This window comes from Macaca fascicularis, chromosome 10, assembly GCF_037993035.2.
Source record: "Macaca fascicularis isolate 582-1 chromosome 10, T2T-MFA8v1.1".
In the NCBI taxonomy this organism is placed as follows: Eukaryota; Metazoa; Chordata; class Mammalia; order Primates; family Cercopithecidae; genus Macaca; species Macaca fascicularis.
This window is the reverse complement of record NC_088384.1, coordinates 34,701,505-34,727,593: the sequence shown is the minus strand read 5'-3', so window position 1 is coordinate 34,727,593 and position 26,089 is coordinate 34,701,505. Positions and strand designations below refer to the sequence as shown.

Here is a 26,089-nt window from a genome sequence, read left to right as displayed (position 1 = left end):
TAAACAAACCTAGTGTATTACCAGTCACATAAAGATGTAGCACATACAGTCATGTACACTACGTCATACTTGACAGTAAACAACTCTTACTGGTTTCTGTATTTACTATGCCGTACTTTTAATCATTATTTTAGATTGTATTCCTTCTAGTTTCGTTTAGTTTTTTTAAGACAGGATCTCACTCTGGCACCCAGGCTGGAATGTAGTGGTGTAGCCTTGACTCCCTGTAACCTCCACCTCCTGGGTTCAAATGATCCTCCCACTTCAGCCTCACAAGTAGCTGGGATTCCAGGCGTGTACCACCAGGCCCATCTAATTTCTTTATTTTGGGGTAGAGATAAGGTTTCACCATGTTGGCCAGGATGGTTTCGAACTCCTGACCACAAGTGATCTGCCTGCCTCAGCCTCCCAAAGTGCTTAGATTACACGTGTGAGCCACCAAGCCTGGCCTAGCTGTTTTGTCTATAATACACAACAGCCTCGGGCAGGTCCTTCAGAAGAGATTCCGGAAGAAGACATTGTTACGGGAGATGACAGCACCATGCATGTTACTGCCCTGAAGACGTTCCAGTGGGACAAGATGTGGAGGTGGAAGACAGTAACATTAATGATCCTGACCCTGTGTAGGCCTAGGCTGATGTGTGTGTTTTTGTCTTCATTTTGAACAAAAAAGATCAAATGTAAAAAATAAAAAATTTCAATGATAGAAAACAGCTTATAGAATAAGGATATAAAGAAGGCTGCCACACAGTGGCTCATGCCTGTAATCCCAGCACTCTGGGAGGATAAGGTGAGAGGACGTTTTGAGGCCAGGAGGTCGAGACCAGCCTGGGCAACATAGCAAGACTCCGTCTCTACTAAAAAATAAAAATAAACGAATTAGCTGGGCAACATAACAAGACCCCGTCTCTACTAAAAAATAAAAATAAAATAATTAGCTGGACATAAGCTACTAGGGAGGCTGAGGTGGGAAGATCGGGAGTTGGAGGCTGCAGTGAGCTATGGTCCTTACTGCACTCTAGCTGGGGCTACAGAGCAGAAAAAAAAAGAAAAAATATTTTTATATGGCTCTAAAAAATGTTTTAGGCTGTTATTACAAAAGAATCAAAAAGTTAAAAGTTGGTCGGGTGTGGTGGCTCACGCCTGTAATCCCAGCACTTTGGGAGGCCGAGACGGGCGGATCACGAGGTCAGGAAATCGAGACCATCCTGGCTAACACGGTGAAACCCCGTCTCTACTAAAAAATACAAAAAACTAGCTGGGCGAGGTGGTGGGCACCTGTAGTCCCAGCTACTCGGGAGGCTGAGGCAGGAGAATGGCGTGAACCTGGGAGGCGGAGCTTGCAGTGAGCTGAGATCCGGCCACTGCACTCCAGCCTGGGCGACAGAGCAAGACTCCGCCTCAAAAAAAAAAAAAAAAAAGTTAAAAGTTTGAAATTTTTAAATGTCATAGTAAGCTAAAGATATTACTGAAGAAAATGATTTTTTAAAACAAACATAGTATAGCCTAAGTTTATAGCATTTAGAAAGTTTACAGTGAAGTACAGTCATGTGCCTGGCCTTCACATTCATTTACTGCTCAGTTATTGATTGACCCAGAGCAGGTTTAGTTCTGCAGGCTGCACTCATGACATGCGCTTTATACAGATGTACCATTTTTAAAATCTTTTGTACCATGTCCTTGCTGTACCTCTTCTGTGTTTAGATGTGTCTGGATCCACAAATCCTTAACATTCTGTTACTGTGGCTTACCGTATTCAATACAGTCAGCTGCAGTATCGGGGTGTAACCTAGGAGCAGTGGGCTGTGCCGTATAGTCTAGGTGTGGTAGGCTGTACCATCTAGGTGTATGTCAGTACACTATGATGTTTCCACAGCAACAAAATCACCTAACCATGCATTTCTCAGAACATATCCCTTCTGTTAAGCAGTGCGTGACTATTGTAGGCCCTCACTCCCAGCAGTCTCACTCTGTTCCCCAGGCTGGAGTGCACTGGGCCAGTTGTAACTCACTGCAGCCTCGAATGTCTAGATTCAAGCAGTCCTCCTCCCTCAGCCTCCTGAGTAACTAGTATTCCAGGCGCACACCCGCCTTGTATTTTAGGCTCTGTGTTGCAGCTACCCAGCTCTGTCACTATGAAAGCAGCCATAGGCGATACAGAAAAACCAATAGTGACTGTGTTTTATTAGAACTTTCTAACTACTGAGGTTTGACTTTTATATCATTTTCACCTGCTGGGAAAGATTGTTTTTCTGTTTGTTTGTTTGTTTTTTCCCCAACCTTTAAAAAATGTAAAAAGCATAATTATAGGCTCTTTTTTGTTTGTTTGTTTTGTTTTTAAAGGGGGTCTGGTGCAACGTCTCATGCCTGTAATCCCAGCACTTTGGGAGGCCGAGGTGGGCAGATCACTTGAGGTCAGGAGTTTGAGACCACGTCTCTACTAAAACTTCAAAAATTAGCCGGGTGTATTGGCACGCACCTGTAGTCTCAGCTACTCGGTAGACTGAGGCATGAGAATTGCTTGAACCCGGAAGGCGGAGGTTGCAGTGAGCCGAGATCACACCATGACACTCCAGCCTCTGCGACAAAATGAAAGTGTGTCTCAACAAAAAAGGACATCAGGCCAGATTTGGCCCTCGGGCTATAATTTTCCAACTCCTGTATTTAGGAATCTAGTTACTATTCCAGTTCCACTGACTCAATCTAATCTTTAAAACTGAAATACGGAGGCCACATTTCCTTTCAACTGTACTGTCCAGCCTGAGGTTTTTGTACTTAGAGGATAGCATAACACTGTCTACTCATGGAAATGATACTAGCCAGCATGTTCTGTGTCCTGGACGCTGCCAACTGCTTCTCAAGAACACTCACTTAATCCTTCCGACAGCCCACTCACAGAAAGTTCTCTCCCATCCTTCCGTCAAGGATGAGGAATTTGAGGCACAGAGAGGTTAAATAAATTGCCCAAGGTTACACAGCCAGTAATTGAGACGGTACAGATCTGTCTCCAAGACCTCCAACTCCTAACTGCAGCCCCATGCTATAAATGAGAAATATAGAAGAAAAGTGGTAAGTAAAGTGGTTTTCCTTGAACACAGGATTTTTTTTTTTTTTTTTCAAGACGGAGTCTGGCTCTGTCGCCCAGGCTGGAGTGCAGTGGCCGGATCTCAGCTCGCTGCAAGCTCCGCCTCCTGGGTTTACGCCATTCTCCTGCCTCAGCCTCCCGAGTAGCTGAGACTACAAGCACCTGCCACCTCGCCTGGCTAGTTTTTTGTGTTTTTTAGTAGAGACGGGGTTTCACCGTGTTAGCCAGGATGGTCTCGATCTCCTGACCTCGTGATTCGCCCATCTCGGCCTCCCAGAGTGCTGGGATTACAGGCTTGAGCCACCGCGCCTGGCCAAACACAGGATTTTTAACTCTTTGGGCACACTAAGGAAGCCTGTGAACCCCATCTAAAAACAATGTTTTGAAATCATAAAATAAGATTACACCCAAACCCAATTATACTGAAAAATAGTAAAGTATTGGCCGGGTGTGGTGGCTCATGCCTGTAATCTCAACACTTTTGGGAGGCTGAGGCAGGCCACTCACTTGAGCTCAGGAGTTCGAGACCAGCCTGGGCAACATGGTGAAACCCCAGCTCTACAAAAAGTATTATACAAAAATTAGTGGGGTACAGTGGCACACACCTATAGTCCCAGGTACTCGGGAGGCTGAGGCAGGAGAATCGATTGAACCCAGGAGGCGGAGGTTGCAGTGGAGATCGTGCCACTGCACTCCATCCTGGGTAGCAGAGTGAGACCCTGTCTCCAAAAAAAAAAAAAAAAGTATTGAAGAATGGAATTTTTTGATATAGTTAGTGTTTTATTCATCTCACAGCAGAGCTAATGTCCCAAAATGACTGTCTTCAGGTATCAGTGAGCATAAGTGCTATTTGGAAATACCTGCAGTATCTATATGATTTCAGTAGAAATCAGATATTTCTGTGGACCTCTGCTTTAAAACGTGGGTTTTGTTTGTTTTGTTTTTGTTTTGAAGACGAGATCTCACTCTTTCGCGCAGTCTTGAGTGCTGTGGCGCAGTCATAACTGACTGCAGCCTCCAAATCCTGGGCTCAAGCCGTCCTCTCACCTCAGCCTCCTGAGTAGCTGGGATGACAGGCAGGCACCACCGTGCCCATCTGAAAGGGTTTTTAAATCCTAGATCAATCTGCAGTTCATAGTCAACAACTTAGACATAAAAGGAACCTCATCATCGAGTACAGTTTATTTGTTTACCTGAGGAAATGAAGGCAAAACAAAACTGGTATAAGCCTGAGAGACACTGAGAATAAAGTCTCAATTCAAATGATTTTCAGGAATTTGTTCATTTTGTTGCCAAAATAAAGTGGTATTTTACTGGATGTGGGGCATGGCAGCTGGACTCCGAGGAGGCCCCCATGATGCTGGGAGCCTGGTGTTCCCGTATGAGACACGGCACTGGGGGCATGTCAGGCACATGCTCGTGTTCACTGTCACACTCTGGAGGCGCCCCTTGCGGCTTGGATGAAGCAGCAGCCGCTGGGAAAGCCCACGTGGCTGGGAACGCGGGTAGCCCTGAGGAGCTGAGGGCAGGCCTTACCACAGCTGTGCATTCTCCCAGGAAAAACTAGGCCGTAAGAAAGAATGTTAGGCAAATAATGCGAGTCACAGAAGCATACACACCAGTGACGTATTCTTTTAAGTGAAAGGCAAGGAGAACCAAATAAGGATACATATATGTGGAAAACACAAAGATCAAGAGAAAACTTGTCGCAATTCAGGAGTTATTAGACCTAGTAAGCAGGAAGAAGACAGAAGGTATGAATAAGCACAAGGTAACCTGGAAGGTGGTGGTTGTCCAACCTTACAGCACAATCACCCGAGGGTGGTTAAAACACAAATCACTGGGCCGCAGCCGCATTTAATTCCGTAGGCTTGGGTGGGGCCTGGGAATTTGCATTCTGTGCAAGTTCTGGGTGGTGCTGATGCTGCACGCTGCTGGCCCAGGACTTCGCTGGAAGGTCGCTCATCGAAGGCATTGCTCACATTCTGGTTTTCAGCTCAATGGTGAAAACTGGGTTCTTCATTTCTGACCAATCTTTGCCTTTCTCTTTCAATATAAAACTTAAGCAGAGTTTTGATTTGATACTAACATATTCTTTGCAACACTACATACTTTTTCTTCTGTATTATCCGTGGAATTGCAAATCTGGTCAGTGAGTTTTACGGTCCTGTGTCAATAAAAAATAGGAATTTAATGGCTCTTTCAGCACCTTTGTTTTCCATTGGGAAGCAGCCTGGCAAAGTGAGCGCTGGGTGGAAAATAGGAACTTCCGGTTTGCTCTTCGCTGTCAAAGTAAAGCTGCAATTGAATCAAACTGTTTTGAGCTTACGGTTTAAACAGCGTAAAAATATGTTTCATTAAATACTCATGATGATGATACTTACTGCTAAAATGTTTTTCCTTTCGTCAGTATATCTTTAGTAGAGTGCTCCTTATAGAACGCAAACTGATTTGTGCTTCAGTATGGTCTTCCCACACTGTCCTGTGGCTTACACTCTTAAACCGTAATTCATCAACATTGTATATTCAGTTTTTCTTTTTTTCTTTTCTTTTTTTTTTTTTTTGAGAGAAGTCTTGCTCTTGTCTCCCAGGTTTGAGTGCAATGGCTTGATCTCAACTCACTGCAACCCCCACCTCCTGGGTTCAAATGATTCTCCTGCCTCTGCCTCTACTTCCAAGTAGCTGGGATTAAGGTGGACATCAACACGCCTCGCAAATTGTTGTGTTTTTTAGTAGACACCGGGTTTCACCATGTTGGCCAGGCTGTTCTCAAACTCCTGACCTCAAGTGATCCGCCGCCTTGGCCTGTGCTGGGATTACAGGTGTGAGCCACTGCACCTGGCCTCATTTAATTTTTAATTATGAATCTAGCGTTGCATAATAGATTCCCTAGTTTAGGTCACTTATAAATAAACATTTAGTGTTTGGGGTTCTCTTTACAGAAATATCTGTCATCTTTTTAGAAATCGCAGTACTTCTGTTAAGTATGTTCATCGTGTCTTTATTAAAATAGGCCAGTGTTTTGTGACAAATGAGTGCACCACATAGTCTCCTATGAAGGAAATAGACATTTCTGTCTTCCCAGAAAATTTCCTTTGTAGTCAGTCTTCCCTATGCCTACACTGTACACCTGGCAACCACTGACGTCATTTTTATCGCGATAGTTGGAGCCTAACCTGTTCTAGAACTGTATGAATGGGATCACACAGTATGAAATGAACTCTCACCAGCTTCTTTCATTAACATAACGTGTGTATGATACTCATCCATGCCGTTGTTTGTATCAGTGGTTTATTCCTTTGAGGTGAGTGGGGGATTAAATTGTATCTAGTGAAAAATATATCACAATTTATTTAATCTGTTCTTGTGATGAAAACTTAGGTTGCTTCCAGTTTGAGGCTATTATGAATGAAGCTGCTGTGAACATTTGCATACAAATGGTTGTGTGCACTTACTTTCATTTCTCCTGGGAATTGCTGTGGGGGTCACAGAGTAAAAGTATGTTTGACTTAAACTGTGAAATTATTTTCCAAACACTTGGCAACATTTATATTTCCACTAGCAATATCCGAACAGTCCCGTTGCTTCATATCTTTTTTAATTTTTATGTATTTAGTTTTGAGAGAGAGTTTCGCTCTTGTTGCCCAGGCTGGAGTGCAGCGGTGCTATCTCTGCTCACTGCAACCTCCGCCTCAAGTGATTCTCCTGCCTCAGCCTTCCAAGTAGCTGGGATTACAGGCATGCGCCAGCTAATTTTCTGTATTTAGTAGAGACGAGTTTCACCATGTTAATCAAGCTGGCCTTGAACTCCTGACCTCAGGTGATCCACCCGCCTCGGCCTCCCAAAGTACTGGGATTACAGGCATGAGCCCCCTCACCAGGCCCAGTTGCTTCCTGTCTTTGCCAACATCTGCTGTTTTTAGTTTTACTAATCCTATTGTGTTTAAAGTGGCAGCTCATTGTGGGTTTAATTTCCATTTCCCCAATGACTAGTAATGTGGAGTGGTTATTCACGTGCTTACCATACATTTGTATATGTCTTTTTTGGTGAAATATTTGGCCAAGTGTTTTACTTCTTTTAAATTAGGGATGTTTATTTTATTTATTTATTGACTTTTTTGAGACAGAGTTCCCACTCTGTCACCCAGGCTGGAGTGCAGTGATATGATCATAGCTCACTGCAGCCTTGACCTCCTGGGCTCAAACAACCCTCCAGCTTCAGCCTCCTGAGTAGCTGGGACTATAGATATGTGCCACCACACCCTGCTTATTTAAAGCAAATTTTTTGTAGAGACGGGTCTTGATATGTTGCCCAGGCTAGTCTTGAACTCCTGGCCTCAAGTTGCCCTCCAGCCTCAGCCTCCCAAAGTGCTGGAATTACAGGCATTATCAACTTTTTTAATGTTTACTAAGGAACTGTTTTATATTATTAATTTTCTTTACTCTTTGCTTCTTTTTTATTTTATTGATTTCTCTTTTTTATTTCTTCTATTTACTTTGGCTTTAGCTTGCTCTTTTTTTTTTTTTTTTTTTTTTTTTGCTTCTTTAGAGTACTGTTTTTAAACCTTTTTTTTCAAATAACAGGCATTTAAAGCTATAAATTTACCCTAAAAAAACTTTTCAATTTCCTTCTAACCCATGGTTGGCTGCATCCTGCGAATTTTGATGTTTATATTATCATTTAAAACATGTTCTCCTTTATTTCTTCTGTGATCCAAAAGTGTATTATTTAAATTAGTGATGTAGTATGTTAGTGGTAATACTGTTGAGATCCGTTCCTTACTGTTTGTGTATGTGTGTGTTTGGTCTGTTAATGAGAAGCCAGTGTTAAAATCTCTCTGATTGTGAATCTGTTTCTCCCGTTAGTTGTGGCCGTTTTGTCTCAGGGTTGTGGTGTCCTGTTACTAGATGTGTAGCGGTAGCTTTGTTATGTAGTCCTGAGAAGTTGTTCCATTTCTTCTTATGTGACACTCTGTCTCCACATCTGCTTTGTCTCATGTTAATCCTCAGCTTTCTCATGCTCACTCTGCCTGGTAAGATCATTTTCTGTCTTTTTAATCTATTTATTTATTTATCTATCTATTTATTGAGATGGTGTCTCGCTCTGTTGCCCAGACTGGAGTGCAATGGTATGATCTCAGCTCACTGCAACCTCCACCTCCCAGGTTCAAGCGATTCTCCTGCCTTAGCCTCCCGAGTAGCTGGGATTACAGGTGACTGCCACTATGCCTGGCCAATTTTTTTTTTTTCTTGTAGTCTTAGTAGAGACGGGGTTTTACCATATTGGCCAGGCTGGTCTCAAACTCCTGACGTCGTGATCTGTCTTCCTCAGCCTCCCAAAGTGCTGAGATTACAGGCATGAGCCACCACGCCGGGCCTCCTTACGTTTTTTTAAGTGTACAATTCATTGGTTTTTATGTATTCACAAAATTGTGCAACCGTCACCACTATCTAATTGCAGAATACTTCCATTACCCTACAGCAGGCACTTTGTACCCATTAGCAATCATTCCCTGTTTCTCCCCACCCCAGTTCCCAGCATCACTGTTCTCCCCTCTGTCTCCACAGGTTTCAGTGTTGTAGGCCCATCTTGTGACGAGCCATACGGGAAGTGTCCTTTTTATGTGGCTTTTTTCACTTAGAGTTATTTTTTAAGTTTTAACCATGTTGTAGCATGAACCAGTACTTCATTCCTTTTTATGGTCAAATACTACTTCATTGTGTGGTACACACTTTTTCTTCAGTTCATGGACATGTACGCAGGTTTTACCTTTTGGCTCTTACAAATTCTGCCGCTTTGAACATTTGTGTGCAAGTTTTTGTGTGGATGTGTGTTTTCCTTTCTCTGGGGTGTACGTCTAGGAGTTGGAGTGGCTGGACTGGTTGGTAGTTCAGTGCAACTTGGCGAAACTTCTGCAGCAGCTGCGCCACTTAGCCTTCCCACCAGCCGTGTGTGAGTGAGGACTCCGTGTCTCTGCATCCTGGTCGGCACTTGTCACTCTATGTTTCTTGACGTCCACCGTTATAGTGGACATGAGGTGGTACCTCATTGTGGTTTTGGCATGCATTTCCCAAGTGGCTAAGGTTGAGAAACTTCTCCGCTGCTTTCTGCTTTTTGTTCCTTTGTTGGTCCTTCAATGCTTTCTTTTAGGCACATGAATTTTTTTTAAGTGTATCACTTTATTTCCACTCTTGGCTTCTTATTCACGTGTGTGTGTGTGTGTGTGTATTTAGCAGTTGTAGAGCAAACAATATATATCCTTAAATTATCCAGAGCTATTCAGAATTTTTATTGTACCTCTTCATGCCTTATACATGATACTTGAGACTTCTCACTTCATCTGTACAGTATTTAGGTTCCATAAAAAAAATAGCCTTTATCATTTTAAAGATAAATTTGGGGTTTATTCACTTTCTTGGTTACCCAGCATAAACATTCATAAACACATGTAAGAATGTGTATTATATACATGTTTCTCTAGGCTAAGATAATGTTTTGCATAGATTTTGACTTAACCGTATTTTCCTTTAATTTGAAATAGCCATGATTTTAACTTACGTTGGCTCTCATGTTGATTTTAGTATGTTGAATATAGTAGCTATTCTACAGCCCTAGGGAAGAAGAAGTATTATTTTAATTATTTTGCCCTGGTGATGAATGCATCAGTTGATGTGTTCATCTACCTTCCCTTCTTTTCTTTTCTTTTTTTCTTTTTTTTTTTGAGACAGAGTCTGGCTCTGTTGCCCAGACTGGAGTGCAGTGGCTCGATCTCCACTCACTGCAAGCTCTGCCTCCCGGGTTCATGCCATTCTCCTGCCTCAGCCTCCCGAGTAGCTGGGACTACAGGCACCTGCCACCACGCCCGGCTAATTTTTTTTTTTTTTTTTTTTTTTGCATTTTTAGTAGAGATGGGGTTTTACCATTTAGTAGAGATGGGGTTTTACCATGTTAGCCAGGATGGTCTCGATCTCCTGACCTCGTGATCTGCCCATCTTGGCCTCCCAAAGTGCTGGGATTACAGGCATGAGCCATTGCGCCCGGCCTTGGCCTGGTCTTCTTATAAGCTTCGAGAAGAAATGCTTTATCAAGTATTCGTACAGAATCTTTTACTTGCAGCTTTACTACTAGAACCAGAATATTTATCTCAATCCAGTCCCCATGTCATATGTGGCCTGTGTGTACATGTATTTCATTTGCTTCACAAATTGTAGCAAGTAGGAGAACACAGTTTGATTTTTCATCTTACCTCCATTCTGGGAAGCCTGGTGCCATACCCTTATTGCTCCCCTGTAGAGAGACCACGGCTGCCCTTTCATGTCCCTAACACGTGCCTCAAACAACTTAAGGGCCGCCTTCTTGTGATCTCCCTAAACAGGGTACAGATATTAAAAATGTGTGGTCCTACACAGTGAGGAATTCTGCCAGTTCCAGCCGGCAGAGGCTTATGCTGGAACACTTGAATCAGATCGTGCCATCCTTGGTCTCAGCAGCAGAAGCACGTTCTGTCTGGAGCAAGCTGAGAAATTCTCTGCTGGGCCTCTAAGAAATGGCGAACTTTAAGGGTTTGGAAAGGTTGTTGACTCATTCTTATTTTCACTCTCTCTTACTCTCTCGTGCATAGGGGGAAAAGAAAAGAGGTAATTAAGAGCCAGTCTCATCTCTTCCGTCACAGGAGGCTGAATAATAGCCAGTGGTCTTTACTGCTGTTTTGTAGGATGGAAAATGAATGCGAAAACGGGTCATTTAGTAGTATTTGGAGCTTTTCCTAGACAAGAAATAAAATAGACCTTGTTGTTCTGAGAAATTCTGTTTGATTTGATCTTTGCATTACTATATTTAAATGAAACTTTTTATTATAGTTCAAGATAATTTCAGAATGATGAGAGTTACTAAGTCATTAAGAGGGAATTGCGCTGAGATGAATGGATGAGTAAGTGAATGAATGTTCCAGGTAATCTAAACTTGAAAAGCTTAAAAATATGTACACATTAGTTTTTAGCAGCACAGTGCCACTGTTCTCTTTTTCCGTTATGTTATGTTATGTTATGTTATGTTATGTTATGTTATGTTATGTTATGTTATGTTTGAGACAGAGTCTTGCTCTGTCGCCCAGGCTGGAGTGCAGTGGTGCAGTCTTAGCTCACTGCAACCTCCTCCTCCCAAGTACAAGCGATTCTCCTGCCTCAGCCTCCCGAGTAGCTGGGATTACAGACGCGTACCACTATGCCTGACTAATTTTCGAATTTTTGGTAGAGACAGGCTTTCCCTGTGTTGGCCAGGCTGGTCTCAACTCCTGCCCTCAAGTGATCTGCCCATCTCGGCCTCCCAAAGTGCTGGGATTACAGGCGTGAGCTACTGTGCCCGGCCTCTTTTTCCTTTAAGTAGTAAAACCTGGAAGTACATGCAAAATTGTGTGCTCATTTTTCTGGGGGAGAAAGTATGTGGTCTTTATCAAATTCCTAAGTGTTTTCTGTCCCGTAGAAGATGAAGAACCACTAAATCAAAAGAATTAGCCTGATTTTCAGCTTCCCAAAGCCTTTTTATTTCAAATCACCCTTAGCCAGTACCTTTGCCTTCAAGAGCTTTTTCCCCATTCACTTTCGGATGTTTAAAAGGAGATGTGGATTTCTAGGAGAAGGTTGATCTACATACAAGGAAATGGAATTGTCTTGGATTATAGGCCCTCAGGTGTCTCCTAGGTAAGGTGGCATGGAGCTAGATGCCTTAAGAAAGCTTTTAGCAAAAGTGATATAATTTAAACTGAGTAGGACAATAGGCCTGTTGGGAAGGAATCTCCAACATGCAATTGTTTGAAACAAGTAAGGGCTTCCAGACAGATTGGAGGCTAAAGGAGCAGCACTGTGGACGCACACGTAGTGTCTGTTGGGCTGGTATGCCTGTACTTTCTCAGCCTCACATTGGAGTAACAAAGCTCTCGCTCCCTGGCCCAGCATCTTCTGTACATCCTCAAGTGAAGCTGCTGTTCCGGTGAAATGATGCAGATTTCAGATTCTATGTTTTGTTTTATTGCAGGGAAAAACAGACTTTAGTGTTTGTGGAACTTGGTGTACATTAGAAATTCTCGAAAGCATGCGGTAGATAGAGATTTATTGCCAAAGGATAATTGTCTTCTTCACACTTCTGGCTACTAAAAAAGCAGTTTTTAAAAAAAACTTTTTCATTTTCTTTTTTTTTTTTTTTTTTTGGAGATGGCATTTCTTGTTGCCCAGGCTGGAGTGCGATGGCGTGATTTTGGCTCACCACAGCCTCTGCCTCCCGGGTTCAAGCGATTCTCCTTTCTTAGCCTTCCCGAGTACCTGGGATTACAGGGATGTGCCACCACAACCAGCTAATTTTGTATTTTTGATAGAGACGGAGTTTCTCCCATGTTGGCCTCGCAAAGTGCTGGGATTACAGGTGTGAGTCCCCACGCCCGGCCAAACTTTTTCATTTTCAAATTCACCATTACAGTGCCGTCTGTATTTTAATGTGAGTTTGAACCACTCTTTGCCCGGCTCCTCGCTCCAGAAGGGATGACAACAACTTCACAAACAGTGGAGAGGGGCGGCCAGTCCAAACCCTGCAAGGTTCAAGCGCTTGTTATTGGCCAGTGCTTGTGTGCTGAGTGTGAATGCTGCAGTCCAGTGAAATTTGTGAGAGCCCTGATTGCTAGAACTATTATGCTGCATTTTGATAAAGCTGCCATACTCACATTTTCCCCAGTGAGATGGTAATAGTAGGGGAAAGACGTTTCTTCCCTCTTTGAAAAAGCAAACTGTTTCATTTCTTATTTGCCTAAGCCTTCTTAATTTTTTCCACAAATATTTCCTTTCACTTTGCTGCAAATATAACTATCATAGATTATAAGTCAACATGGTATATGCCTAATTTTAAAATGATATCAATAACTTCTTTAGGCCTCTGCTTATTAATAAGAAAAAAAATTCACATCAAGCATGAGGTAATTTAGATCTTGATTCTTAATAACAAACAGCTCATTATTACTGCAAGGCACATTTAGGTACTAATCAAAATACATGGCTGGGTGCAGTGGCTCGTACCTGTAATCCCAGCACTCTGGGAGGCTGAGGCAAGCGGATCACCTGAGGTCAGGAGTTCAAGACTAGCCTGGCCAAATTGGTGAAACCCTGTCTCTACTAAAAATACAAAAATTAGCCAGTCATGGTGGTGGGCACCTGCAATCCCATCTACTCGGGAGGCTGAGGCAGGAGAATCACTTGCACCCAGGAGGCAGAGGTGGTATTGAGCCAAGATCACGCCATTGCACTCCAGCCTGGGCTATAAGAGCAAAACTCCATTTAAAAAAAAAAAAAAAAAAAAAAAAAGCCGGACGTGGCCAAAATCCTGTAATCCCAGCAGTTTGGGAGGCCGAGGCAGGCAGATCATGAGGCCAGGAGATCGAGACCATCCTGGCTAATGGCTAATGTAGTGAAACCCCATCTCCACTAAAAATACAAAAAATTACATGGGTGTGGTGGCGGGCACCTGTAGTCCCAGCTACTTGGGAGGCTGAGGCAGGAGAATGGCGTGAACCTGGGAGGTGGAGCTCGTAGTGAACTGAGATCATGCCACTGCATTCCAGCCTGGGCGACAGAGCAAGACTCCGTCTCAAAAAAAAAAAAACAAGCATTTGCACCTGGATGTGGTAAGATGCACTTGTAGTCCAGATGCTCCGAAGACCAAGGTGGGAGGATTGCTTGAGCTCAGGAGTTTGAGTCCAGCCTGGACAATATAGTGAGACCTCACGTGGGAAAAAATATATTTAATGTGATTATAGGATTGCCAGACTCTACCGAAGAAAAAATTTAAATTGCCATCTAGGTGTCTTAAATGTTCTCTGTAGAAAAACGATCTTCAAATTTTAACATACAGACATGGGAGGATTACTTGAACCCTGGAGTTCAAGACCAGCCTGGGCAACATGGTGAGACCCCATCTCTATGAAAAGTCAAAGAAAGGCCGGGCGCGGTGGCTCACACCTGTAATCCCAGGAGTTTGGGGGGCCAAGGCGGGCAGATCACGAGGTCAGGAGATCGAGTCCATCCTGGCTAACATGGTGAAACCGCGTCTCTACTAAAAATACAGAAAGAAATCAGCCGGGAATGGTGACGGGCGCCTGTAGTCCCAGCTACTGGGGAGGCTGAGGCAGGAGAATGGCGTGAACCCGGGATGCGGAGCTTGCAGTGAGCTGAGATCGCACCACTGCACTCCAGCCTGGGCGACAGAGGGCAACTCCATCTCAAAAAAAAAAAAAAAAGAAAAAGAATCAAAGAAAAAATTTAGAATGCAGTGTTTTATAGCATGACTTAAACTTCATGTATAATAGAATATAAAGTTATAGTTGCATATCTGTGTAGCCATTTGTATTCTGGAGGAGTTTCCACCTTTTTATCTTAACCTGAAATATAAATTAGGTTAGGCCAACTACGAGTTTCTTTTTTTTTTTTCTTGCCACCTATGTCATAAACCCAACTTTATACTCTCTGTCTGAACCGCAGAGTGTCTTCGTTGTACACGTAGAGGGTGAGACTTTAGCCTCAGCTTCATAGCCTACACATTTGATTATGCTTTTACCCATTCCACCAAAATGTGCTGTTTGAGCTTTAAAGTCAACCTATTCTGTGAAAAACTCTCTTTATGTATTTATCTTCCTTGATGGTTGACAAAACACAATATCCATGTAAGAAGGGTGAACCTTCATGAGGGACTTCCTATTACTGTTTTTCATTTCTGCTTTCTGTGTAAAATTTGTCAGCTGGGCCACGTGTGTCACCTCACACCTGTAATCCCAGCACTTTGGGAAGCCAAGGCGGGCGCATCATTTGAGCCTAGGAGTTTGAGAACAGCCTGGGCAACATAGGGAGACCCCTGTCTCTACGAAAAATACAAAGATTAGCTGGGTGTGGTGGTGCATGCCTGTGGTCCCAGGTACCTGGGAGGTTGAGGTGGGAGAATCTTTCGAGCCCAGGAGAATTGCAGTGAGCTGAGATCGTGCCACTGTGCTCCAGCCTGGATGACAGAGCGAGACCCTGTCTGTATAAACAAACAAACAAACAAAAACCTGTCAGCTGTCAGATCATGAGTTCTCTGTCTGTCTCCTTCTCCCAACCATCCTATATGTTATATTAACGTGTTTTTGTGTTTGGGGCCCTGGTCTAGGCCTCAGACATTCCACAGCTACCTAGAGGACATCATCAACTACCGCTGGGAGCTCGAGGAAGGGAAGCCCAACCCTCTGAGGGAAGCCAGTTTCCAGGACCTGCCTCTTCGCACACGGGTGGAGATCCTGCACCGCCTCTGTGATTACCGGCTGGATGCAGACGATGTCTTCGATCTTCTAAAGGTATGCTCAACTGGCGATCCTTTCCCCACAGCTATGAAAAGCCAGCAATCAGAAATGCAGTCAGAATGTAAAACCCAAAGATATCCGCCAGAGTTTGGCTTGTGGTACTAGTCTTGGTACTATTCATTGCCAGTAACACTACAGAAAACCATGATTGCTGTAGCCAAGGAGATGCAGGACGTGCGTCCCTATGGAAGCACATGATTTTGCTCTAATTTCTAGTCTGGTTTCATCTTCCTTTACGTGCACTGAGTCCCATCTGCAATAGGTACCACAGGAGAACCGTGTTTGTTCTGTCATCAGCCAAACCTGCAACTAAATTAGCCACTGAATTTTATTTCTCAAGGTGTAAACTTGATTGAATATAATTGAAATATTGACTGAAATCTCCAAGAACCTGAAACCATATATGCTAGTGAAGTTCATCCTCTACATACATCCACGTTACAAAAAATGTGTTGAAGAAGGAAGCTATGGCCATCTCTCTCCTCCCCCTTGGTGCGGTTATCTGTTTTAGAAGTATATCCTAGAGGGGCCTGGACGCTGTGGCTCATGCCTGTAATCCCAGCACTTTGGGAGGCCGAGACGGGTGGATCACGAGGTCAGGAGATCGAGACCATCCTGGCTAACACGGTGAAACCCCGCCTCTACTAAAAATAAAAAAAATTAGCTGGGCGTGGTGGCAGGCACCTGTAGTCCCAGCTACTCGGGAGGCTGAGGCCGGAGAATGGCGTGAACCCGGGAGGCGGAGCTTGCAGTGAACCGAGATCCCACTGCTCTCCAGCCTGGGCAACAGAGCAAGACTCCATCTTTAAAAAAAAAAAAAAAAAAAAAAAAAGAAGTATATCCTCCAGGGGAGGGTGTGGGTTACTGCTTTCACTTGTAGGGAAGTCAGTTTCTAATCCTGTTCTATCATCAGTGATTAAATGTGGTAATGACTTCTCAGTTGAGCTCTGTGCACGGACATATTATAAAAAAATCATTGTGTAATTTAGCACAGTCTTTGCCAAGGACTCAAGGACTTCAGTACCAGTGGGAAGGCCAGTACAGGTCAACCCCCGAGGTAAATTGGGAGCCCTGTCGCTGGAGCTCAGCTGGAGTGAGAGGTCACGGGAGGTTATGCTGGAGCTGCCACAGAGTATCCCATGGGGCGAAGCTTGCCCCTTGCCTGATCCACCCGGTTGTACTTGTCTTTCTTTTTGTGTGTGCTCACATAAAACAACAACCGCTCCCAGCCAAATCTGTAAAGTGTCCATCAGGATTGCTGTTGGATTCTCTTTTTTGTGAAAAGGGAACAATGGTGGGGATAGGGAGCATTTTAATATTTCCATCTCTTGTTCCTCAAAGTAGGTACCCCACCTTTCCTTGTTTCTTAGGCCGATTGAAAATTTCGTAAGGTACTTGGGCATTTTTATTTTACTTTTTTTTTTTTTTTTTTTTTTTTGGCGACGGAGTCTGGCTCTGTCGCCGAGGCTGATATGCGGTGGCATGATCTCAGCTCACTGCAACCTCCACCTCCCAGGTTCAAGCGATTCTTCTGCCTCAGCTTCCCAAGTAGCTGGGAGTACAGTCACCCGCCACTACGCCCAGCTAATTTTTTGTATTTTTAGTAGAGGCGGGGTTTCACCATGTTGGCCGAGCTGGTCTGGAACTCCTGACCTCGTGATTCGCCCTCCTCAGCCTCCCAAAGTGCTGGGATTACAGGCATGAGTCACCGCGCCCAGTGATACTTGGGCATTTTTAGATTTGAGGTATGCCTGCGTGTAAATTTGGAATCCTCATTTTCGTTTTTTCCTGGTGCATTTTGTTCCCCGTTTCCCCAAACCCCTTTTTCTTGCTCTGCTTAGGGTCTGGATGCAGACAGTCTCCGTGTGGAGCCATTGGGTGAAGACAATTCTGGAGCACTCTACTGGTATTTCTATGGAACACGAATGTACAAAGAGGACCCGGTACAAGGAAAATCCAACGGAGAACTGTCTTTGAGCAGGTATGTTCTTTAATGTCAGGGCATGATAGCTACTGTATTAAAATGTCATTAAGATTAAATGCATCAGAATTCTACAGCACAATTTTTTTTTTTTTCCTAATGAAGGAATTCTCTCTAAGCATGCCTCCAAAAGGATGGTAAGGAGATACTTCATACAAAAACAAAAAGGAATTAATTGTCTGCTACCAGAGGGGTTAAAGATACTTTTTTGATCTGAAGTTCTTGATAGGAGGTTTCTGAGAAATGCCACTCTTCTTACGAGCACAGGCTATTTTAATATAGCAGGTTTCTTCTCAACAGTGCAATCATTTCAGTGCAGTAGCAGTTTTCATCTTGCATCGTCAGTCCTTGAGATCTCCTTTGATCTCCTTTTTTCTACTAGAATTAATGACGTAGTTTATGAACCTTAGTATCCATCAGTGTAAGAACAGAAGGAACTTAACATGATGCCTGAAACATAAGCTTTACTAAGTAAGGAAGAGGCCACATTTCCATAGCATCCCAAAACGATGCTAACCTCTTATTTAGGCTTTCTTATTGCTAGGAGCATGCTTACTCTTCGGAAGGTGTCAGATCTTCAGCACAGTTTAGTATTACAAAATGTTAGTTTTCCTCAGATCCATAGTCTAATAATGGAAGACTGGAAGTTACTCTTCCCTTTTCCTTTCACTGCTACATTTAATCCTTTTTGGTCATCTCATGGCCAGAAATACTGTTTTAAAATCATATGTAGCATGCCAATCCTATGCCAGAACATTTCTATTTAATATTATTTATTAGGGAAAGTGAAGGACAAAAAAATGTCTCAAGTATTCCTGGAAAAACGGGAAAAAGGAGAGGAAGACCCCCAAAACGGAAGAAACTGCAGGAGGAGATTCTGTTGAGGTAAGAAAATCTTGTTAGTTGTGGTCGTAGACTGTGGCAGAAGGGACCTTAATTCATTTATTCCTTTTTCTTTATTTTGCCTGTGCCATGGGAAGCACGTTATTATGGGAACCTGAAACTGAGTGCTTATGAGATTACCACGTGTGCAGTACAGAATCAGGAAGTCCTTAGTGCGTGACATCTGGCAAGTCACCTGCCCTCTGTAAACGAGTCCTCTTACTAGACGATGGATGTGTGCTTAATGAGGATTATATTGAACAAGACCATTTTTTTCATTCTTCAATTTTATATTTAATTTTACCAAAGAAAAAGATACTTGAAGGATTTTCTTTTATGTGTCGTTATCTTCTAGGAAATTTCACCATGTGAGTCTTGCTATAGGAGTTTTCACAATCTGACCTATACTGTGTAAATACACTTCTTACTTAAGGATCAACTCTATCACTAAGCCTATTAAAGTGAGGCTGTATTCTTAAAAATTCTGATAACTCAGGACAAGTGGCTTCGTCCCTTGCTACTTAATCTAAATGCTTGAATTAGGGTGGATTTCACCGTGTTGCTTTTTAACCACTAAGAAATATTTCTAGGAAATCAGATTAACAGTATAGATCACTCAGAACCTGATTTTAACTCAGTCAGCATCCACTTAACTTTCCAGAAGTTCAGCCTCAGATTGCAGCTGCCTATTTCTTCCTTACCCGTTTCCGTGACAAATGTCCTGTAATTATGTTTTGTGTATGCAACACCTGTTTCCGGGTTTGGTTAGGATTCCACACGTCCTCTGATATTCAGAAAGCTTAGTGATACCTGTCTCCATTTCCCCGTAAGTATCAAGAATCACAGTCGCTTAGAGTTGGGACTATAGCATCATTTTAACAAGCATCCATGGACTTGTGCTACCCTCTACTGGTGATGATTTTTCCTTGAGAGCTGTGTATGTAAGCCACTATTTAAATATTTTTTCATTAAATTTAAAATTGAGTTTCTCTTTCACGCTAGCCACATTTGAAATGCCCAGCAGTCACGTGGTTTATTGGATAATGCCAGTAGAGAACATTGTCATTCTCTCAGAAACTTGAAAACAAGAGAAAAGTTTCCTTCCTTTTTCAGGGATACAAGTGAAAATGATAGTTCATGCTATTGCGTTATACACTTTGTATTTTGTTATTTAATCTCCAACATCCCTGTGAGGTAGGCACTATTAATAGCTCCATTTTTGGGGGGGAAAGTTAATTAACGTTCCTGAGGTCACATTGTAAGTGGCACAGGTTGAATAGAGGCAGTCCCACTTTGGAGCCCATGCTCTTAACCCTCTACTTTAGGTAAGGATAAATTATAATAAATACACCTGTCTTCAGCGTGGCCCCAAATCAGCGAGGAGGACATTGGAATCCCTACAGTTCTTTTTTCTTGGCATTTAATTATTAACAGTTGCATCTGTCTCTCTTGACTGGAGCAGTAATAAAAAACAAGAACAAACGAAAAAAAATAGCACATCTGTTTCATTTCCAAAAAAAGTTTTAAAAGTTAATGTTTTCTGGCTGGGCACGGTGGCTCACGCCTGTAATCCCAACACTTTGGGAGGCCAAGATGGGCAGATCATGAGGTCAGGAGTTCAAGACCAGCCTGGCCAACATGGTGAAACCCTGTCTCTACTAAAAAATGCAAAAATTGGCTGGGCGTGGTGGCTCAAGCCTGTATCTCAGCACTTTGGAAGGCCGAGGCGGGCGGATCAGGAGGTCAGGAGATCGAGACCATCCTGGCGAAGACGGTGAAACCCCATCTCTACTAAAAACTAGCTGGGTGAGGTGGCAGGCGCCTGTAGTCCCAGCTACTCGGGAGGCTGAGGCAGGAGAATGGCGTGAACCCAGGAGGCAGAGCTTGCAGTGAGCTGAGATTAGGCCACTGCACTCCAGCCTGGGCGACAGAGCGAGACTCCGTCTCAAAAAAAAAAAAAAAAATGCAAAAATTAGCTGGGCCTGGTGGCGGGTGCCTATAGTCCCAGCTACTAAGCAGGCTGAGGCAGGAGAATCATTTGAACCCGGGAGGCGGAGGTTGCAGTGAGCTGAGATCATGCCATTGCACTCCAGCCTGAGTGACAGGGCAAGACTCTATCTCAAAAAAGTAAAAATAAAAAATGAAAGTTACTGTTTTCTTACGAGTTGATACTGTTGCCGTAACATAGGGTAGCTGTATGTCAGTACTTCCCTTCTAGACCAGCATGCCTACATCCTAGTGTTCATTTATTCAGCACTCCGCCTCCAAGCCTTGTCCCCTTAACACACACATCCACTCTCTTTGTGTTAAATTAATTGGGTCTACCATCCTGGGGTGGCACAGAACAGTTTTGGACCTGTCTTTGTTTTGATTGACACCTCTTTTTCCTGTGTTTCAGTGAGAAGCAGGAAGACAATTCCTTGGCATCTGAGCCACAGACAAGACATGGTAATGTTCTTTACTGGTGTTGAGAAAGAATTAAGTAAATATGATTTCTTTATGCCAGAGTGTTGACTCTGTCTTTTTCTAGAGTCATACAAAGTAAAGATGATTGCAATAGCCTTTGACCTCCCCTCCGTACCCTTCTTCAGTTCTCTTCCTTACACCTTATCCTGCGCCCAGCTCATCATCTGACTGAGGATTTATATCAAAACTCGATCTTGGCTGGGCGCAGTGGCTTAAGCCTGTAATCTCAGCACTTTGGGAGGCCGAGACAGGCGGATCACGAGGTCAGGAGATCGAGACCATCCTGGCTAACACGGTGAAACCCTGTCTCTACTAAAAACTACTAAAAAAAAACTAGCCGGGCGAGGTGGCAGGCGCCTGTAGTCCCAGCTACTCGGGAGGCTGAGGCAGGAGAATGACATAAAACCCCGGGAGGCGCAGCTTGCAGTGAGCCGAGATTGCGCCACTGCACTCCAGCCTGGGCGACAGAGCGAGACTCCGTCTCAAAAACAAAAACAAACAAAAAAAAAAACCTCGATCTTTTCACTAGTGTTCTGTTTACTAGGGACAGTGTAATCGACTCCCCAACATTGGAGTGAATCACCAGCTTCTCAGAGAGGTCTTTTTAATGTCAGCACTTCCTGACACAGTGGTTTCCTTATGGGTTTGCAGCATACTGGTTTCCTGCCTAGATTTTAATTTTGTCATCCAAGTAGCATAAAAATGGGAGGAACATACCAGTTTGCACAGTGTAGTTGAGGCAAGGTAGACTCTGCAAGGACTCAAACTCAAAACCGTTTCTGTCAGCATATTTAATCATTTCTAGGCTGTGAATATCTATCTTGTTAAAGTCACAGTAGTTATATTTGTATTGCCTTTAGACACTACTTTTTTTTTTTTTTAGTTGTTAGCAGTGACTTTAACAAGAAAACCAGAAGTATACATTGTCAACTTTAAAATTAAAAAGAGGCCATTGCGGTGGCTCATGCCTGTAATCCCAGCACTTTGGGAGGTCAAGGCGGGCCGATCACCTGAGGTCAGGAGTTCAAGACCAGCCTGGCCAACATTGTGAAACCCCGTCTCTACTAAAAATACAAAAATTGGCTGGGCGTGGTGGCAGGCACCTGTAATCCCAACTACTCGAGAGGCTGAGGCAGGAGAATCACTTGAATCTGGGAGGCGGAGGCTGCAGTAAGCTGAGATGGTGCCCCTGCACTCCAGCCTGGGCGACAGAGCAGGACTCTGTCTCTAAATAAATAAATAAATGAAATTTAAAAGTAGGCCAGGTGAAGTGGCTCACACCTATAATCCCAGCAGTTTGGGAGGTCAAAGCAGACCCCCTTGAGCTCAGGAATTAAAGACCAGCCAGGGCAACATGGCAAAACCCTATCTTTACTAAAAATGCAAAAGATTATCTGGGTGTGCTGGTACACACCTGTAGTCCCAGGTACTTGGGGGTTGCTGAGATGGGAAGATGGCTTGAGCCCAGGAGGCAGAGGTTACAGTGAGCTGAGATGGTGCCACTGCACTCCAGCCTGGGCAATAGAGCCAGACCCTGTCTCAAAAAAATAAAAAAATAAATAAATAAATAATAGGTCTCTTTTTTGACTCCCTTTTTTTAGTCATGACCCAGGGTAGAAACAAAATTGAGACTAAATAAGGAAAGGTCCTCATAGGATCTCCTGTAGTTAATCCATTCCTTTATTTTCTAGGGTCCCAAGGGCCGGGCCAAGGTACTTGGTGGCTCCTGTGCCAAACAGAAGAAGAATGGAGACAGGTCACTGAGAGTTTTCGCGAGAGGACCTCCGTTCGAGAACGGCAGCTCTACAAGCTCCTCAGTGAGGACTTCCTGCCTGAGATCTGCAACATGATCGCCCAGAAGGTGCGCCACACTCTCTGCTCAGTCCTCCTCTGTGTTAGGCCTGGTGCTGCATTGTTTAAGGATTATTCATGAGACCTTCCCCATACTTCCCACTGTCCTGGAAATAGTGCAGGCTTCCATCCTGTCTGAACTCCAGTGTTAGACTGGCACCCCATGCCACCCCCTCTCCTTCACTGTGGGTCCTATCATGTTCTCCTTCCCGCAGGAAGTCCTCAGTGTCTACCACCCACCAATAGTGACGGTGGCTTTTCACAGTCTGGAACCAGCTTTCGAACATCTTATGGGTTTGTCTTTGTCCTTGTAGCTCCATTGCCAGCCCTTTTCCTGGCTCCACCTGATTGTGTCCTCTTCACCAAATTCAGGGCAAGCTACAGTCTCATAAACCATATGCCCCTACTTCATGACATTTTCAAACATCCTTCCTTCTCTTTTTCCTTTTTTTTTTCCCAGGCTGGAGTGCAGTCGCGCAATCTCGGTTCACTGCAGCTTCTGCCTTCCAGGTTCAAGCGATTCTCCTGCCTCAGCCTCCTGAGTAGCTAGGATTATAGGCGCACACCACCACACCCAGCTAATTTTTGTATTTTTAGTGGAGACGGGGTTTCACCGTTTTGACCAGGCTGGTCTAGAACTCCTGACCTCAGGTGATCCACAGCCTCAGCCTCCCAAAGTGCTGGGATTACAGATGTGAGCCACCGCACCCGGCCTTTTTTTTTTTTTTTTTTTTTTAAGGACAAGCTCTCTCACTTTGTCACCTAGGCTGGAGTGCAGTGGTGCAATCACAGCTCACTGCAGCCTCGACTTCCCAGGCTCATGTGATCCTCTCATCTCAGCCTCCCAAGTAGCTGGGGAAACAGGCTCGTGCCTCCACACCCAACTAATTATTTTTTATTTTTTGTAGAGACAAGGTCTTGCTCTCTGCCTAGGCTTGTCTCAAACTCCTGGCCTCAATCCGTCCTCCTGTCTTGGCTTCCCAACGTGCTGGGATTACAGGCATAAGCCACTGTGCCCAGCTTTTATTGTTTTAAGACAGGGTCTTGCTCTATGTCCCAAGCTGGACTACAGTGGTGCAATCATAGCTCACTGTAGCCTCAACCTCCCAGGCCGAAGTGATCCTCTCGAGTAGCTGGGACTGCAGGCACACGCCACCACGCCTGGCTAATCTTTTAATTTTATCTATACATAGGGTTTCCCCGTGTTGCCTGGGCTGGTCTTGAACTCCTGGGCTGTAATCCCAACGTGCTGGGATTACAGGTGTGAGCCACCACACCTGGCCCCCCTCTACTTCCTTACCCATTTGAATACTACTCTCTCAAAAGCCTTACTTAAATGTCACTGTGTCCATGAACTGTCCTTGTTTCCCCCAGCCTTTAGGACTTCTGTCACTTAACATGTTTCTTTATGCTTATTTTATATCTTTGTGAGTTCAAGCTTCTTCAGCTCAGGGACTGTGTCTTACTCATCTTTTTAACACCCACAATACCTAATGTCATTTCTTGTTTTTTTTGGGGTTTTTTTTTTTTTTTTTTTTTTTTTTGAGACAGAGACTCACTGTGTCGCTCACGCTGGAGTGCAGTGACACAATCTTGGCTCACCGCAGCTTCCACCTCCTGGGTTCAAGCAATTCTCATGCCTCAGCCTCCCAAGTAGCTGGGACTATAGGCGTGTGCCACCATGCCCAGCTAATGTTTTTATATTTAGTAGAGACGCGGTTTCGCCATGTTGGCCAGGCTGGTCTTGACTCCTGGCCTCAAGTGATCCACCCACCTTGGCCTTCCAAGTGCTGTGATTACAGGCGTGAGCCACCGCGTTTAGCCTGTCTTGCCTTTTCTATGATGGTTGGTTGATAATTATTCAGTTTGTTTATTTCATATCAATAACAATATTTCTGATTATTAATACATGTTAATAGAGGACCAGAAATATTTGACCACTGGCCAGTGAAATACGAAGAGAAAGTATTTATAAATCATCACTGCAGTACCTACAGGGAGGCAAACATGTCAAATGTATTATTTAATTGATCGTGGATCTGGTGATGTGTTTAACCCTTAAGCAGGTTGATGCTTTAGGGAAAGTCCTAGAAATTACCTTTCTCTAATAACGGGAACTTACAAACAGTGCTTCAAGACTTCCGCAGTCCTGGGTGATCCAGGAAACCTCCATGTCACCGTCAGTATACTTAAGTTCATGTACGATAATTGCATTCCGTTTTCACGATCGGCAATTCACTGCAACAATTTTTCTAGGAATGAAAATATAGAATCTAATTTTCTTAAAGTAACAATGATGTAAATAGATACTTAAGACTTTACGTGACCTTGCATATGACTTTACTGATATCATCAGTCATGGCACATTAAATTATCTACAAATATACCCAATCACCTTAAGCCTTCTTTTATCATTTCTGGTTTTTTACTGCAATATTCAGCCTAACGTTTTGGGGGATACAAGAATTAAGGGGAAAAAAAAACTTAAAGCATAAAACTGATTATTTTGATTAAAAATTTCAAACATTGATTCTTTTCAAAAGAAGAAAAATTAAAATAAGGTAACCCTTAAATAGTGTAATCTTTAAATACAATTTTCAAGAACCATGGAATTGCAAACCAGAAAGAAATAATGGATTTGATATTTTCAAAGAAATAGATAGTGCTTTTAAGTTCGAAAACATCAATGAAGTCTTATTAACCAGAAGAATAGTATATTAAGAAAAATCTAAATTGGGAAGTAGAAAATCTTAGCAGACCAGTAATTAGGGAAGAAGTGTTTTCATAGAAGGATTGATTGTTTCACAGGTAAAGTTTTCTAAACCTTCAAGGAAAAGATAACTTCTAAACATTTCCAAAATGAAAGAAATAACTGGAAGCTACTCTGTTCGTTCTGATACAGATATCTTTGAACACCAGACCTGATAAAATTAAATATACTCTCCTCATTCCATAGTATGTACAATAATGCCCCAAGTAACCACGTTTTGGTCAATGACAAACCACATATACCACCGTGGTCCCATAAGATTATAATTAAGCTGAAAATTTCCTATCATCATAGCCATTATAACATTGTAGCACAATTCCATTTCTTTTTATAAATTGAGTGCAGCCTAAGTGCATTGTGTTTACAAGGTCTACAGTAGCGTACTGTAATGTCCTGACCTTCACGTTTACGCCACTCAGTCACGAACTCAGCAGAGCAACTGCCAGTCCTGCAAGCTCCATTCATGATAAGTTGCCCTGTCTCAGTGTGCCAGTTCTTAAATCTTTTACACTGTATTTTTACTGTACCTTTTCTATTTACGTATGTTTCGATACACAAATATTTTACCATTGTGTGTCTGGGATTGTATGTAGTAGGCTACACCACCTAGGAGCAATAGGCTATATATCCTGTAGTCTGGGTGTGTAGTAGGCTGCTATACCTTCTAGGGTTGTGTGTAGTAG

At 43.3% G+C, this 26,089-nt stretch overlaps 1 protein-coding gene across 6 annotated transcripts in view; it reads left to right on the top strand.

Annotated features, from left to right (window-relative positions):
• The window catches only part of CECR2 (CECR2 histone acetyl-lysine reader), a 200,417-nt gene that overhangs the window by 121,856 nt on the left and 52,472 nt on the right, over positions 1 to 26,089 (top strand). For all 6 annotated transcript variants that reach the window (XM_015457480.4, XM_015457481.4, XM_074004534.1 and 3 more), the window contains exons 3-7: positions 15,267 to 15,450; positions 17,298 to 17,437; positions 18,218 to 18,322; positions 20,718 to 20,767; positions 22,477 to 22,646. In XM_015457480.4, coding sequence (XP_015312966.3) covers positions 15,267 to 15,450; positions 17,298 to 17,437; positions 18,218 to 18,322; positions 20,718 to 20,767; positions 22,477 to 22,646 — 649 coding nt within the window. The remainder of the gene's footprint in view (positions 1 to 15,266; positions 15,451 to 17,297; positions 17,438 to 18,217; positions 18,323 to 20,717; positions 20,768 to 22,476; positions 22,647 to 26,089) is intronic.